The sequence below is a fragment of the Neoarius graeffei genome, chromosome 10 (genome assembly GCF_027579695.1).
Source record: "Neoarius graeffei isolate fNeoGra1 chromosome 10, fNeoGra1.pri, whole genome shotgun sequence".
Classification (NCBI taxonomy): domain Eukaryota; kingdom Metazoa; phylum Chordata; class Actinopteri; order Siluriformes; family Ariidae; genus Neoarius; species Neoarius graeffei.
In genome coordinates, this window is record NC_083578.1 from 58,328,732 (window position 1) to 58,344,134 (window position 15,403).

Sequence of the window (15,403 nt, forward strand, 5' to 3'; positions counted from 1 at the left end):
CACACATTACACATATTTGCAACAAGCCAGCAGTGTGAGACAGAGCATAAAATTTGTCCCAAGCATTCATTACATAAATATGTCATAAATTACATAAAATATATATAAACATAGGAAATAAACCTTCAGGATTACATGTGCAACCTAATTGGCTCTAATGCAAATTTTGACATTATAATAACAATGTGTAAACAGTTAAATTACTTGGTGCATGTGATTGTTGCAATTATGGACAAATATTGAATAAAAACATTTTTATGTGACATTTAGGTCTGCTTGCCCCAGTACAGTTTCTACCTTTGATATTGTCCTCATTTTCAATTGATTGAAACTCTGCAACTAATTTCTGGCTTATTCTCACTGTCTTTTTCTCTCAGATGAGTTTGCAGATGATGACCCGGTACCATGTGCATTCACTGGTCATGGACGTCAGTGTACTGTGAATGGCTCAGAGTGTAGGGGAAGGTGGGAGGGGCCAAACGGCGGCATCACAAACTTTGATAATTTCTTCTTTGCCATGCTAACTGTTTTCCAGTGCATTACGATGGAGGGCTGGACTGATGTCCTTTACTGGGTAAACATCTGGCCTTATACTACACTCCTTCACATTAGCAAGTGACAAGTTACTGCAGCTTTGTCACTAATGAACACTCTCCAGATTTTTCACTGTGATAAGAAATACTAACAACCTTAGAACTCATATAACTAACACACACACACACACACACACTAACCTCTGTTTGTTACAGTGCCTCTTTATACTCCCCTGGCTACTTGAGGAGGGTAGATTGAGGCACCGTTCATGCTGCTCCAGCTGTGTGCAGTCAATGGGCCCTGCCCTGTGGCCATGCTACAGTGGTGCTTGAAAGTTTGTGAACCGTTTACAACCCCGATTCCGAAAAAGTTGGGACAAAGTACAAATTGTAAATAAAAACGGAATGCAATGATGTGGAAGTTTCAAAATTACATATTTTATTCAGAATAGAACATAGACGACATATCAAATGTTTAAACTGAGAAAATGTCTCATTTAAAGAGAAAAATTAGGTGATTTTAAATTTCATGACAACAGCACATCTCAAAAAAGTTGGGACAAGGCCATGTTTACCACTGTGAGACATCCCCTTTTCTCTTTACAACAGTCTGTAAACGTCTGGGGACTGAGGAGACAAGTTGCTCAAGTTTAGGGATAGGAATGTTAACCCATTCTTGTCTAATGTAGGATTCTAGTTGCTCAACTGTCTTGGGTCTTTTTTGTCGTATCTTCTGTTTTATGATGCGCCAAATGTTTTCTATGGGTGAAAGATCTGGACTGCAGGCTGGCCAGTTCAGTACCCGGACCCTTCTTCTACGCAGCCATGATGCTGTAATTGATGCAGTATGTGGTTTGGCTATGTGGTTTGGCATTGTCATGTTGGAAAATGCAAGGTCTTCCCTGAAAGAGACGTCGTCTGGATGGGAGCATATGTTGCTCTAGAATCTGGATATACCTTTCAGCATTGATGGTGTCTTTCCAGATGTGTAAGCTGCCCATGCCACACACACTAATGCAACCCCATACCATCAGAGATGCAGGCTTCTGAACTGAGCGCTGATAACAACTTGGGTCGTCCTTCTCCTCTTTAGTCCGAATGACACGGCGTCCCTGATTTCCATAAAGAACTTCAAATTTTGATTCGTCTGACCACAGAACAGTTTTCCACTTTGCCACAGTCCATTTTAAATGAGCCTTGGCCCAGAGAAGACGTCTGCGCTTCTGGATCATGTTTAGATACGGCTTCTTCTTTGAACTACCGTATAGAGTTTTAGCTGGCAACGGCGGATGGCACGGTAAATTGTCTTCACAGATAATGTTCTCTGGAAATATTCCTGAGCCCATTTTGTGATTTCCAATACAGAAGCATGCCTGTATGTGATGCAGTGCCGTCTAAGGGCCCGAAGATCACGGGCACCCAGTATGGTTTTCCGGCCTTGACCCTTACGCACAGAGATTCTTCCAGATTCTCTGAGTCTTTTGATGATATTATGCACTGTAGATGATGATATGTTCAAACTCTTTGCAATTTTACACTGTCGAACTCCTTTCTGATATTGCTCCACTATTTGTCGGCGCAGAATTAGGGTGATTGGTGATCCTCTTCCCATCTTTACTTCTGAGAGCCGCTGCTACTCCAAGATGCTCTTTTTATACCCAGTCATGTTAATGACCTATTGCCAATTGACCTAATGAGTTGCAATTTGGTCCTCCAGCTGTTCCTTTTTTGTACCTTTAACTTTTCCAGCCTCTTATTGCCCCTGTCCCAACTTTTTTGAGATGTGTTGCTGTCATGAAATTTCAAATGAGCCAATATTTGGCATGAAATTTCAAAATGTCTCACTTTCGACATTTGATATGTTGTTTATGTTCTATTGTGAATACAATATCAGTTTTTGAGATTCATAAATTATTGCATTCCGTTTTTATTTACAATTTGTACTTTGTCCCAACTTTTTTGGAATCGGGGTCGTAGAATTTTCTATATTTCTGCATAAATATGACCTAAAACATCATCAGATTTTCACACAAGTCCTAAAAGTAGATAAAGAGAACCCAGTTAAACAAATGAGACAAAAATATTATACTTGGTCATTTATTTATTGAGGAAAATAATTCAATATTACATTTCTGTGAGTGGCAAAACTATGTGAACCTCTTGGATTAGCAGTTAATTTGAAGGTGAAATTAGAGTCAGGTGTTTTCAATCAATGGGATGATAATCAGGTGTGAGTGGGCACCCTGTTTTATTTAAAGAACAGGGATCTATCAAAGTCTGATCTTCACAACACATGTTTGTGGAAGTGTATCATGGTACGAACAAAGGGATTTCTGAGGACCTCAGAAAAAGCATTGTTGATGCTCATCAGGCTGGAAAAGGTTACAAAACCATCTCTAAAGAGTTTGGACTCCACCAATCCACAGTCAGACAGATTGTGTACAAATGGAGGAAATTCAAGACCATTGTTACCCTCCCCAAGAGTGGTCGACCAACAAAGATCACTCCAAGAGCAAGGCGTGTAATAGTCGGTGAGGTCACAAAGGATCCCAGGGTAACTTCTAAGCAACTGAAGGCCTCTCTCACATTGGTTAACGTTAATGTTCATGAGTCCACCATCAGGAGAACACTGAACAACAGTGGTGTGCATGACAGGGTTGCAAGGAGAAAACCACTGCTCTCCAAAAAGAACATTGCTGCTTGTCTGCAGTTTGCTAAAGCTCACATAGACAAGCCAGAAGGCTATTGGAAAAATGTTTTGTGGACAGATGAAACCAAATCGAACTTTTTCATTTAAATGAGAAGCGTTATGTTTGGAGAAAGGAAAACGCATTCCAGCATAAGAACTTTATCCCATCTGTGAAACATGGTGGTGGTAGTATCATGGTTTAGGCCTGTTTTGCTGCATCTGGGCCAGGGTGGCTTGCCATCATTGATGGAACAATGAATTCTGAATTATACCAGCGAATTCTAAAGGAAAATGTCAGGACATCTGTCCATGAACTGAATCTCAAGAGAAGGTGAGTCATGCAGCAAGACAACAACCCTAAGCACACAAGTCATCCTACCAAAGAATGGTTAAAGAAGAATAAAGTTAATGTTTTGGAATGGCCAAGTCAAAGTCCTGACCTTAATCCAATTGAAATGTTGTGGAAGGACCTGAAGCGAGCAGTTCATGTGAGGAAACCCACCAACATCCCAGAGTTGAAGCTGTTCTGTACGGAGGAATGGGCTAAAATTCCTCCAAGCCGGTGTGCAGGACTGATCAACAGCTACCGGAAACTTTTAGTTGCAGTTATTGCTGCACAAGGGGGTCACACCAGATACTGAAAGCAAAGGTTCACATACTTTTGGCACTCACAGATATGTAATATTGGATTATTTTCCTCAATAAATAAATGACCAAGTATAATATTTTTGTCTCGTTTGTTTTCAACTGGGTTCTCTTTATCTACTTGTAGGACTTATGTGAAAATCTGATGATGTTTTAGGTCCTATTTATGCAGAAATATAGAAAATTCTAAAGGGTTCACAAACTTTCAAGCACCACTGTACTTCCAGCCATCCAAAACAGTGGTGCTGAAGTGTTGCTGTCTTTTCCGCACCACGGGAGTGGTGGAGTGAGGAGTGATGTACTGCTTGGGAGGAGGTTTCCTTGAAGCGCAGTCACAATATATATATATATATATATATATATATATATATATATATACACATGGGGCAGTACAGGACTTATTTTGCTTATTTTCAGTACTTGCATGCCATCCAATTTAATTGCATGCAAGTTGGAACTGAAGCTGTAAGAGTAGAGAATTTACACAGATAGCTTTCTCCATTGTATTGGTCCGAGAAATTTACAGGTGCCAATAATTTGGGTTTGTTGATTTACAAATCAAAATTAATTTGCATAAAATGGGGAAAATCTCAATTCAAAGCTTGTTGCTGTGTGTGACAAGTTTACATAGGAAATTAATGGTCCCCTGTTGCTACAGTATATCTCTGTCTCCTGTGAATGCATTAGGTGGTTTGACTACTCTAAAATGACCCCAGATGTGTATGCATGTGTGTACGTGTGACAGGCATCCTATCCAGGGCCGTTGACAGCTTTGGCTGGGCCCGGGACAAAATAATCTGAGTGCCCCCCCCCCCCCCCCCCCCCCCCCCAAATAATCTGAGTGCCCCCCCCCACACACACACACATACGCGCGCACGCACATCGCCACACAGCAACCACCCACACCCAACCCCTCTTTTCACAGTCTCCATTCACTCCAACCCTTAAATAACAGGTATTCCAAGCCCATTATAACAGTCAACCATTTTATTTCAACATTTCAACATATTTACAGTTTGAACATTTCCTTAGTCTGCAACTATTCAGGTGCGAAATGCAATGCGCCGGACTTTTGCTGTGGCAGAGTCGTCAATAAGGTCATTGAAGTCCAGCTTCTTTGCAAGTTCGTGCTCTATAGAGAGCATAGCCAGCCCATTGAGCCTCTCCTGTGACATGTTTGAGTGCAGGTAGTTGATAAACCAAAATGATTGTTTACGGGATGGAACTGGGCCTCAATGAGAACGGAGTTATGGCTTTCCCAAAATCTGAACATAGAAGCATCACCACTAGTGATGTGTACAGTGAGTTTTTCAGTGTATTTTTTTGTCTTGTTTTTCATAAACGTCCTTTCCGTACTCGATTTAGAATGTTACAAAAAAAATTGACACCCTCCCAACCACGTAACATTAGCCTATCTGACCTGGGGGCTGACACGTTTATTACGGATAAACCAAAAGGATTACAACGTTCCCTGGATATAGAACTGGACCGAGAAGATTTCAAAATCTTAACGTGTAAGCAACAACAATAAAACAGAGGTTGTTTTATTCATTTAGGGCTTATTAGGCTACTTTCATTAATTGCGCTTTTCATACAGGCCTATCATTTTTCACTTGAGCAAGGGAATTGTTTGAAGAGTATCCAGTCTAAGCGAAAGTTTAATGTTTTGCAACAGACTAACCTCAAAACACCCCATTTATAGCCCATTCGTTACATTAAACTCTATCTATCTGGCAATTTCACATGCCGTCGTATCTACATGGGATGATTTCCAACAAAATAAGGTTTAATTAACAAGAGGCAGCGTTCCACGGGCTTTCAGCTAACCGGAGTCCAGCTCAGCGCAGCTCAGCAAGCGTGCCTAAAACATCTGGATATGATTGCGGGCCAATGTGCTATTCTTTGCTTCATTGAGATATATGCAACACAGTGTTATTAAACCGATATGTTTATGAAATAATTCAATGCCCTGTGCATTTCAGTGTTCACTCAGTGTACCCTGCTATCCCCTACTTTATAATTATGAATGGCGCGTCGCGCGTGCTGGGGTTACATTACGGGGCTGGAAAAAAGTTATCTGTGTCTTACCTGGCTCAGCTGCCCCACTGCATCATCTGAATCTTTTCTAAAATATCTATGCAGTGAGCCCCTGAGGCTCTTGGCTTCTTCATCTCTTTTTCTCTTTTCTTTTCTTTTCTTTGCTCCTGACTTGTGCATGTTGGCAAACGGGCTCGCACGCTTATTGTTGAAGCATTATGATGGAATAGTGCCGCGTTATTTGGCGCCTTAATCAAAGACCAAACCATTTCTGCATTAGGGGTGGTAGGTGGGTTCTTGAATCTATTTTCGAAGACAATAAAGGCAAAAGAACCAGAAATCATTCATTGAATGCAAATATAGCACATTTTTCTCCCCCAAATCAACACATTTTGAAATGAAACAGAATGATTAATGGCATCTTCATGAGGGACCAGTTCTGGGCCCCCCCCATGCCTGGGCCCGGGACAAAATACCCGGTTGTCCCCCCCTGTCGACGGCCCTGATCCTATCTAAGATGTATCCTTGCATTGTGCCTAGTGTTCCTGTGGTAGGTTTTGAATCCACTGTGACCCAGACCAGTATAAAGTGCTAACTGAAGATGAATGAATGAATGCATAAAATAAATGGTTGATGCTATCCTGTGTAATTTGTTATTTTCTTTGGGTAGATGAATGATGCCATCGGTTTTGAGCTGCCCTGGGTCTACTTTGTAAGCCTGGTCATCTTTGGATCCTTTTTTGTCCTCAACCTTGTGTTGGGTGTGTTGAGCGGGTAAGTGGAACAAACACCAACTCGGCTTCTGTCTACTGTTCCTTGTAGTGAGTTTGTGTAAGCGTGTGTTGTCATGGAAGAATCCATAAATTGTAAATTGACTGCAGTTGATAGAGGAATGTTCAGGTCCAATATATGAAGATTTGAAAATTATCCTGTCTTTCACATCCATTCATGTTTGGTGATCCATCATAAGTAGATAGTATAAGTAGATCTAATATTTTGATGTGTCTTCACTGACCACTTGTGATCTCATTTTGTCACTAGAAAGGTTCTCACATCTGCCAAAAAGCCCCAGAAATACTAGACACGAGCAATACTTTATATGTATTCAGCTTTTACTCAGCTTATCATGTTTCATGTGTTTTCAATAACCACACACATGTGGTTAAAAAATTGTGTGTGTGTATGTGTATATATATATATATATATATGAGAGAGAGAGGGAGAGTCAAGCCGGAATGTCTGCACACTCCTTTTACCTTCTCCACATTTTATTACGTTACAGACTTATTCTACAACAGATTGAGTTCATTTTTTGCCTCAAACATCTACACACAATTGCCAATAATTATGAAGTGAAAACAGGTTTTTAGAAAATATGCAATTTTATTTTACTGACAAAAATGGGTTATTTAGGGGTTACATATCTGTACACACCCTGAGCCTAATACTTGGTTGATGCACCTTTGGCAGCAATTACAGCTTCAAGGTGTCTTGGGAAAGAAGCTATGAGCCTGGCACACATGTTTCTGGACATTTTTGCCCATTCCTCTTGGCATATCCTTGCAAGCTCCGTCAGGTTGGATGGGGAGCATCAGTACACGGCCATTTTCAGCTCCTTCCACAGATGTTCAATTGGATTCAGGTCTGGGCTCTGGCTGGGCCACTCAAGGACATTCACAGACTTTTTCCGAAGCCACTCCTTTGTTCTCTTGGCTGTGTGCTTCGGGTCGTTGTCATGTTGGAAGGTAAACCTTCGCCCCAGTCTGAGGTCCAGAGCGCCCTGGAGCAGGTTTTCTTTGAGGATCTCGGTGTACTTAGCTACATTCATCTTTCCCTCTGTCAGGATTAGTCGCCCCGTTCCCGCTGCTGAAAAACATCCCCACATCATGATGCTGCCACTGCCATGCTTCACTGTAGGGATGGCATTAGCCAGGTGATGAGTGGTGCCTGGTTTCCTCCAGACATGACGCTTGGTATTCTGGCCAAAAAGTTAAATTTTGGTTTCCTCAGACTAGAGAATCTTGTTTCTCATGGTTTGAGAGTCCTCTAGGTCAGGGTTTCTCAAGCTTCTTTGCTCTGGGGCCCAGTAATGTTAGGCCTTGGTGCTGCAAGGCCCTGCATAGGCCTACGCCTCTGTGCGCCGAACCCCCCCCCCCCACACACACATCATGTGCACCTCCATAGATAGATAGATAGATAGATAGATAGATAGATAGATAGATAGATACATACATACATACATACATACATACATACATAGTTTATTATTATTATTATTTTATTTATTTATTTTTTTGTTAATAGTACTTGTTACAAGTAGCAGGCTTATAACAGCATAACAATATTTTGGCTAAATAAGACCTGACAGGAGTGCATTGGCAGAATTGTAGAAAATTGCCAAATGACCAGTAACTGCGGCACGGTGGTGTAGTGGTTAGCGCTGTCGCCTCACAGCAAGAAGGTCCTGGGTTCGAGCCCCGGGGCCGGCGAGGGCCTTTCTGTGTGGAGTTTGCATGTTCTCCCCGTGTCCGCGTGGGTTTCCTCCGGGTGCTCCGGTTTCCCCCACAGTCCAAAGACATGCAGGTTAGGTTAACTGGTGACTCTAAAATTGACCGTAGGTGTGAATGTGAGTGTGAATGGTTGTCTGTGTCTATGTGTCAGCCCTGTGATGACCTGGCGACTTGTCCAGGGTGTACCCCGCCTTTCGCCCGTAGTCAGCTGGGATAGGCTCCAGCTTGCCTGCGACCCTGTAGAAGGATAAAGCGGCTAGAGATAATGAGATGAGATGAGATGAGACCAGTAACTGTCCAAAGATATGTTATTATTATTATTATTATTATTATTATTATTATTATTATTGCTTAGGCCTAAACTATTATTAAACAAGGGAAATGAACAGAAGTGCTTTGGCTTTGAGATTATTGCCAAATTACATAAATATACTGATATGTAGGCCCAATAATTTTATTATTATTATTATTATTATTATTATTATTATTAATAACCTATTATTACCATTTGCGTAAGAACCATTAAACCAAGATTTTTTTTTACTTTTGTGTTTTAGATTTTTTTTTTTAAACTACACCTTTGAACTTGAAGCACTGCCAAACAGTGCCTCAATAACATACACACACTTATAAAAAGGTCTACCAGAAACATGGGACCTCAAACCGAGAAACCTAAAGACCCACTGTAGCCCTAATACTGACTGATTACACAGCCCCAGTATGAAGAAAGGAGAACTGAACGTAGGCTACGTGCTGACTTTTAACCTCAAATGACAGGCCCAGTCACCCACAGAGATTTGGTAAAAGAAAAGTCAGCATTCTAATGCGAAGGATGTGCTTGCTTTCTCACCACTAACAGGTCGAAACGAGGAAGACAGGGTGACAAGGCCACTCGGAGCGTGTTTTCTGAGTTGAGCCTGTTTCGGTATTTTGTCTTTGTGGCTGTCAAATGTGAAAATGCGGTCTCGCAGAGGTACCGTATGTTGAATGGAAAGGCATCAGTGTTTTCACTGCCATCTCACTCAGTTGGGGATATTCATTGCAGCACGACAGCCAGAATTCAGACAGAGAAAGTTGACCAAATCTCGACTGCAGACCAGCATCGCACGAAAGCTCCAGAAGTTTATCCTGCACCACAGGTGGCAGAGCACTTGTTTCTGGGTTGGTGAACGTCTGTCTTACCCATTGCTTTTCCGTGAGATGGGATTTTGAGGGGAAGTATGAATCAAAATGATGCAGTGTTTCGGTAAGGTGTTGCGCGATCACTGCCGGCACCGGCCCCGAATCCACACCTTCATCAGCCAGAGACAACAGACAGCCGAACATGTCAAACACACCTCTATTAACTCTGTTGGTCCAGACTGAGAGCTTCTTTTTGAAAGCCATGATTTTATCATTGGCTTGAAAAATGTCACACGCTTGGCCTTGGATCGACATATTGAAATGGTCCAGGATGTCAGAAAGATAAGCTACCTTTATAAGCCAAGACTGATCTCGCAAGTGATCAGCAAGATTGGACTGTTTATTTGTTAATAATGCCTCAACCTCATGCCTCAACTCGTACACTCTGTTCACCACTTTACCCCGTGACAGTCAACGAACTTCAGAGTGCAAGAGCAGATGAACATGATCTGCACCCATCTCATCACACAGAGCTGTAAATAGACGGGAATTTGTCGGATTGGTCTTAATGAAGTTCACTATTTTGACCACTTGATTTAAAGCTTCATGAAGCTCTGTGGGCAGGCGTTTAGAGGCAAGTACCTCTCGATGAATAACACAGTGCGTTGCCTGCACTGATGGTGAAACGGCTCTTACCCGAGCAGCAACTCCGTTGTGCCTGCCGGTCATAGCCGCTGCCCCATCTGTGCAGACACCGACGCAACGCCCCCATATCAACCCATGCCCAGAGATGTACCCATCAAGCATACGGAATATTTCTCCAGCGGTTGTGGTCCCTGGAAGCACCTTACAAAACAAAAACTCCTCATGAAATCGGCCCTCATGAGCATATCTGATGTAGACCAGAAGCATAGCCAAGTTAGAGAGATCTGTGGTCTCATCCAATTGAATGGCAAACCAGTCAGATGACTTTGCCCTTTCTAAAATTTGCATTTCGATGTCTGTCGCCATATCGTCAATTCGACGACAGACCGTGTCTTTTACTTCGGCTTTAGCAGCCAGACCCAACACCTCACTACAAGCAGTAACAACTGAAGGCATAATTAGCTTCTCCCCAATTGTGAAGGGTGCCTGACATTTGGAAATGTGGTTTGAAATCATGTATGATGCCTTTGTTAGCTTTTCATTCTCGGTCTAATTACTTTTCAACACTTTAGTTTGGGTGGTCAATTCATCACGTTTTCTTCTGAAAAAATCCTCTGATTTATTCTTGAGATGCGAATGTTTAGTTTCCAAATGCCGGCATAATTTGGATGGCTTCATAGCTTTGTTGCTTAGCATGGTTTGGCAGATATCACAGATTGGTTTCGGGGGACAACTATCACTTGAAATAAAGCCGAATTGTACCGGTATGTATGAAGGGTCGTAATTGCGAGTGAATGGGTGATATTTTTTTGCCTCTGGCTCATGTTGTGTATCTGCACTGTCAGATGAGTGCTTTCCAAAGAAAGAGTCAAGAGTAGCTTGCTTTGAACATGCCATGATATTGCTCTCATAAAGCGTGTGCGCGAATGACTGGACTTGGGACAGAATGAATGAATAAGTGCAAGTGTGCAACCTCGCGTGGGCGGGAACGCTTAACATTCTAAAATGGGGGGGCGGGACTTATGCTACGTGGCACACAGTGACAAAAGCACTGAGAGCAGAGCCAGCCAATCGCTCTTCTACATAATCTGATTGACAGTGACCAGTAGTTTGAAATTATAATACTGACTACTAGTGCAGAGGCAGGCTTGCGGACCGACGGTAATCTTCTCACGGACCGGTACTGGTCCATGGCCCATAGATTGAGAAACACCGCTCTAGGTGCCTTTTGACAAACTCCAAGCAAGCTGTCATGTGCCTTTTACTAAGGAGTGGCTTCCGTCTTTCCACTCTACCATAAAGGCCTGATTCATGGAGTGCTGCCTGGATGGTTGATCTTCTGAAAAGTTCTCCCATCTTTACAAGGATACGCTAGAGCACTGTCAGAGTGACGCTCACCTCCCTCGCCAAGGTCCCTGATTGCTCAGTTTGGCCAGGTGGCCAGGTCTAGGAAGATTGTTGGTGGTTCCAAACTTCTTCCATTTATGAATGATAGTGGCCACTGTGCTCTTTGGGACCTGTAAAGCTGCAGCAATTTTTCTGTACCCTTCTCCAGATCTATGCCTTGACACAATCCTGTTTCTGAGGTCTGCAGATAATTCCTTTGACCCCATGGCTTGGAGTTTGCTTTGACATGCACTGTCAGCTGTGGGAATTTATATAGGCAGGTGTTGGCAATCCCCAATCATGTCCAATCAATTGAATTTACCACAGGTGGACTCCAATTAAGTTGTAGAAACATCTCAAGCGGTATCAGTGGAAACAAAATGCACCTCAGCTCACTTTTGGGTGTCATATCAAAGGGTGTGCACACTTGTGTACATATGATATTTTACATCCTGATTTTTAATAAATTAGCACAAATGTCTAAAAACCTGCTTTCACTTCATCATTATGGGCTATTTTGTGTAGATTTCTGTGACAAAAAAAATTAACTCAATCTATTGTAGAATAAGTCTGTAACGTAATAAAACATGGAGGTGAAAGGGGTGTGCAGACTTTCTGGCTTGACTGTGTGTGTGTGTGTGTGTGTGTGTGTGTGTGTGTGTGTGTGTGTGTGTGTGTGTGTGTGTGTGTAAAATATAGTGTCTTGTGAAAGTATTGGTGTTTGCTTTGTTTTGTCACATTACAAGCTGTAATTAAAATAGATTTTTGGGGGGTCTGTCTCTATTAGCTTAGCACATCTAGCCACTGGGATTTTTGCCCATTCCTCAAGGCAAAACTGCTCCAACTCTTTCAAGTTAGATGGGTTGCATTGGTGTACAGCAATCTTCAGGTTATGCCACAGATTCTCAATTGGATTGAGGTCTGGGCTTTGGCTAGGCCATTCCAAGACATGTAAATGTTTCCCTTTCAACCACTCCAGTGTTGCTTTAGCAGTATGTTTAGGGTCATTGTCCTGCTGGAACATGAACCTTTGTCCCAGTCTTAAACCTCTGGCTGACTCAAACAGGTTTTCCTCCAGAATTGTCCTGTATTTAGTGCCATCCATCTTTCCTTCAGTCCTGACCAGCTTTTCTGTCCCTGCAGATGAAAAACATCCCCACAGCATGATGCTGCCACCACCATGCTTCACTGTAGGAATGGCGTTCTCAGAGTGATGGGAAGTGTTGGGTTTGTGCCACACATGGCATTTCCCATGATGGCCAAAAAGATTGATTTTTATCCCCCTCTGGCCAAAAGGCCCGAAGTGGGATTATGCCGTGGCGATGTCCGTCCATTCGTCCGTCTGTCTGTCTGTCTGTCCCGGGAAGGGTGCTCACCTTCTGAAATCAACTCCTCTTGCAATTTTTTGAGGAATTTCACAAAACTTGGCAGGAGTCTTTGCTATATTCTATTCTTTAAATTCGTTTTTTAAGACAAGGATTTTTTAAGATGTTACCTTGACAGTTTCGGCGATAAACTTCCGCCTTCTTCAAACAGTCATCAGGGTGACTGTTTGAAGAAGGAGGAAGTTTATCGCCGAAACTGTCAAGGTAACATCTTAAAAAATCCTTGTCTTAAAAAACGAATTTAAAGAATAGTTTCAATAGGTAGACATAATGAACTTTTACTACATAAGTCTTTGCTATATCTCGGTAGTATGCATATTGCAATTTCGTTTAATTCAGTCACATTTTACCAGAGTTACGGACCTTGATTAACAAACTTGTACTTTCACAATTTCATGAAGGTGTGCTTGCCTTCTGACATCAACTCCTCTCACAATATTTTGACAAATTTCTTGAAGCTTGGCAAAAGGCCTTGTTATATGATGGTAATACGCATATTGCAATTTAATTTCGTTTGTGAAAATTTTACCAGTGTTTTGACCCTTGATTAAATAACTTGTACATTAACAATTTCATGAGGGTGTACATTCTTCTGAAATCAACTCCTCTCACAATTTGTGGAGGAATTTCACCAAACTTGGCAAAAGGCTATGTTATATGACAGTTATACAATCCTCATCTCATTATCTCTCGCCGCTTTATCCTGTTCTACAGGGTCGCAGGCAAGCTGGAGCCTATTCCAGCTGACTACGGGTGAAAGGCGGGGTACACCCTGGACAAGTCGCCAGGTCATCACAGGGCTGACACATAGACACAGACAACTATTCACACTCATACCTACGGTCAATTTAGAGTCACCAGTTAACCTAACCTGCATATCTTTGGACTGTGGGGGAAACCGGAGCACCCGGAGGAAACCCACGCAGACACGGGGAGAACATGTAAACTCCACACAGAAAGGCCCTCGTCGGCCACGGGGCTCGAACCCGGACCTTATTGCTGTGGGGCAACAGCGCTAACCACTACATCACTGTGCCGCCACAGTTATACACATATTGAATTTTGTTTAATTTGGGCAATTTTTACCTGAGTTCTGCCCTTGATTATTAACAAACTTGTACTTTGGCAATTTCATAAAGGTGTGCTTGCTTTCTGAAATCAACTTCCCTCACAATTTTTATCCCCCGCTAGCCGAAAGGCCCAAAGGGAGATTACGTCGTCGTGATGTCTGTCTGTCCTGGGAAGGGTACTCACCTTCTGAAATCAACTCCTGTCACAGTTTTTGGAGGAATTTCACGCAACTTGACAGGATCCTTTGTTATATGTCGGTAATACGCTTATTACAATTTCGTTCAATTCAGTCACATTTTACCAGAGTTATGGCATAGTTGCCAGCAGGGGATGTTGTGCTCTTGGAGCACTCTTGTAGTCTCATCTGACCAGAGAATCTTCTTCCATGTGTTTGGGGAGTCTACCACATGTTGTTCGGCCAACTCCAAATGTGTTTTCTTATTTTTTTTTTTCTTTAAGCAATGGCTTTTTCCTGGCCACTCTTCCATAAAGCCCCGCTCTGTGGAGCATACGACTTAAAGTGGTCATATGGACAGATACTCCCATCTCCGCTGTGGAACTTTGAAGCTCCTTTGCATGGTACATTGCACGTGCACAGGTCGAAGGCCTCGCCGATGTAAATAACAAACATAGCTGCCTCCAGTGAGTTTATACCGAGATACAATCTCTAATAAGACCTCTAATATTTTTTTCAGATTTATTTCAAATTTTTTGTAGTGAACACTTTCAGTTTGGAATTTTTTGATGGGGGCTATAAATCAAATGTACCATGCTCTGAGAGGCACCGGTAATTATAGATTCTCTTCAGTGACTGGCATAGTACTATTTTCTTCATGGCTGTACCCCTCACAAAATAATACTATGCCAATCACCTCTCAAAGAATATATATATATATATATATATATATATATATATATATATATATTTTACACAGTTGCACAAAGAATTTATCTTCGAGTGGTGAACACGAATCCTGGTCTGATTATTGAGCTTGGGTAGGTGGAGTTTCTGGGCATGTTCTCCCCTATGTCCATGTGCGTTTCCTCCATAAAACATTCCATTGGTTGGATATATTGGCCTTAGGCACAGTGCCCGCCATAATTATTGGCATCCTTTGTAAATATTCGTAAAAATGTTTTGAAAAAATCCACTTTTTCGTGAAGTAGCTTCATTTCACACTGAAAAAATAGCCTCGGTGAGGCTGGAGCTCATACCAGCCAAGACGCCCATAAAATTGTAAATATGACAGGTGGCGCCACCATCTTGACAACTTTTATGCACACCCACCTGGGGAACATTGTATCGAAATCCAATCAATCCTGTAGGAGGAGTAATGATTTTTGTAAATTGTGGACTGACGATGATGATGGACGGACAAT

General features: G+C 42.1%; 1 protein-coding gene across 1 annotated transcript in view; it reads left to right on the forward strand.

Annotated features, from left to right (window-relative positions):
* The window catches only part of cacna1fb (calcium channel, voltage-dependent, L type, alpha 1F subunit), a 158,850-nt gene that overhangs the window by 44,720 nt on the left and 98,727 nt on the right, over positions 1-15,403 (forward strand). Inside the window, exons 7-8 of the mRNA XM_060931944.1 lie at positions 378-574; positions 6,575-6,678. Coding sequence (XP_060787927.1) covers positions 378-574; positions 6,575-6,678 — 301 coding nt within the window. The remainder of the gene's footprint in view (positions 1-377; positions 575-6,574; positions 6,679-15,403) is intronic.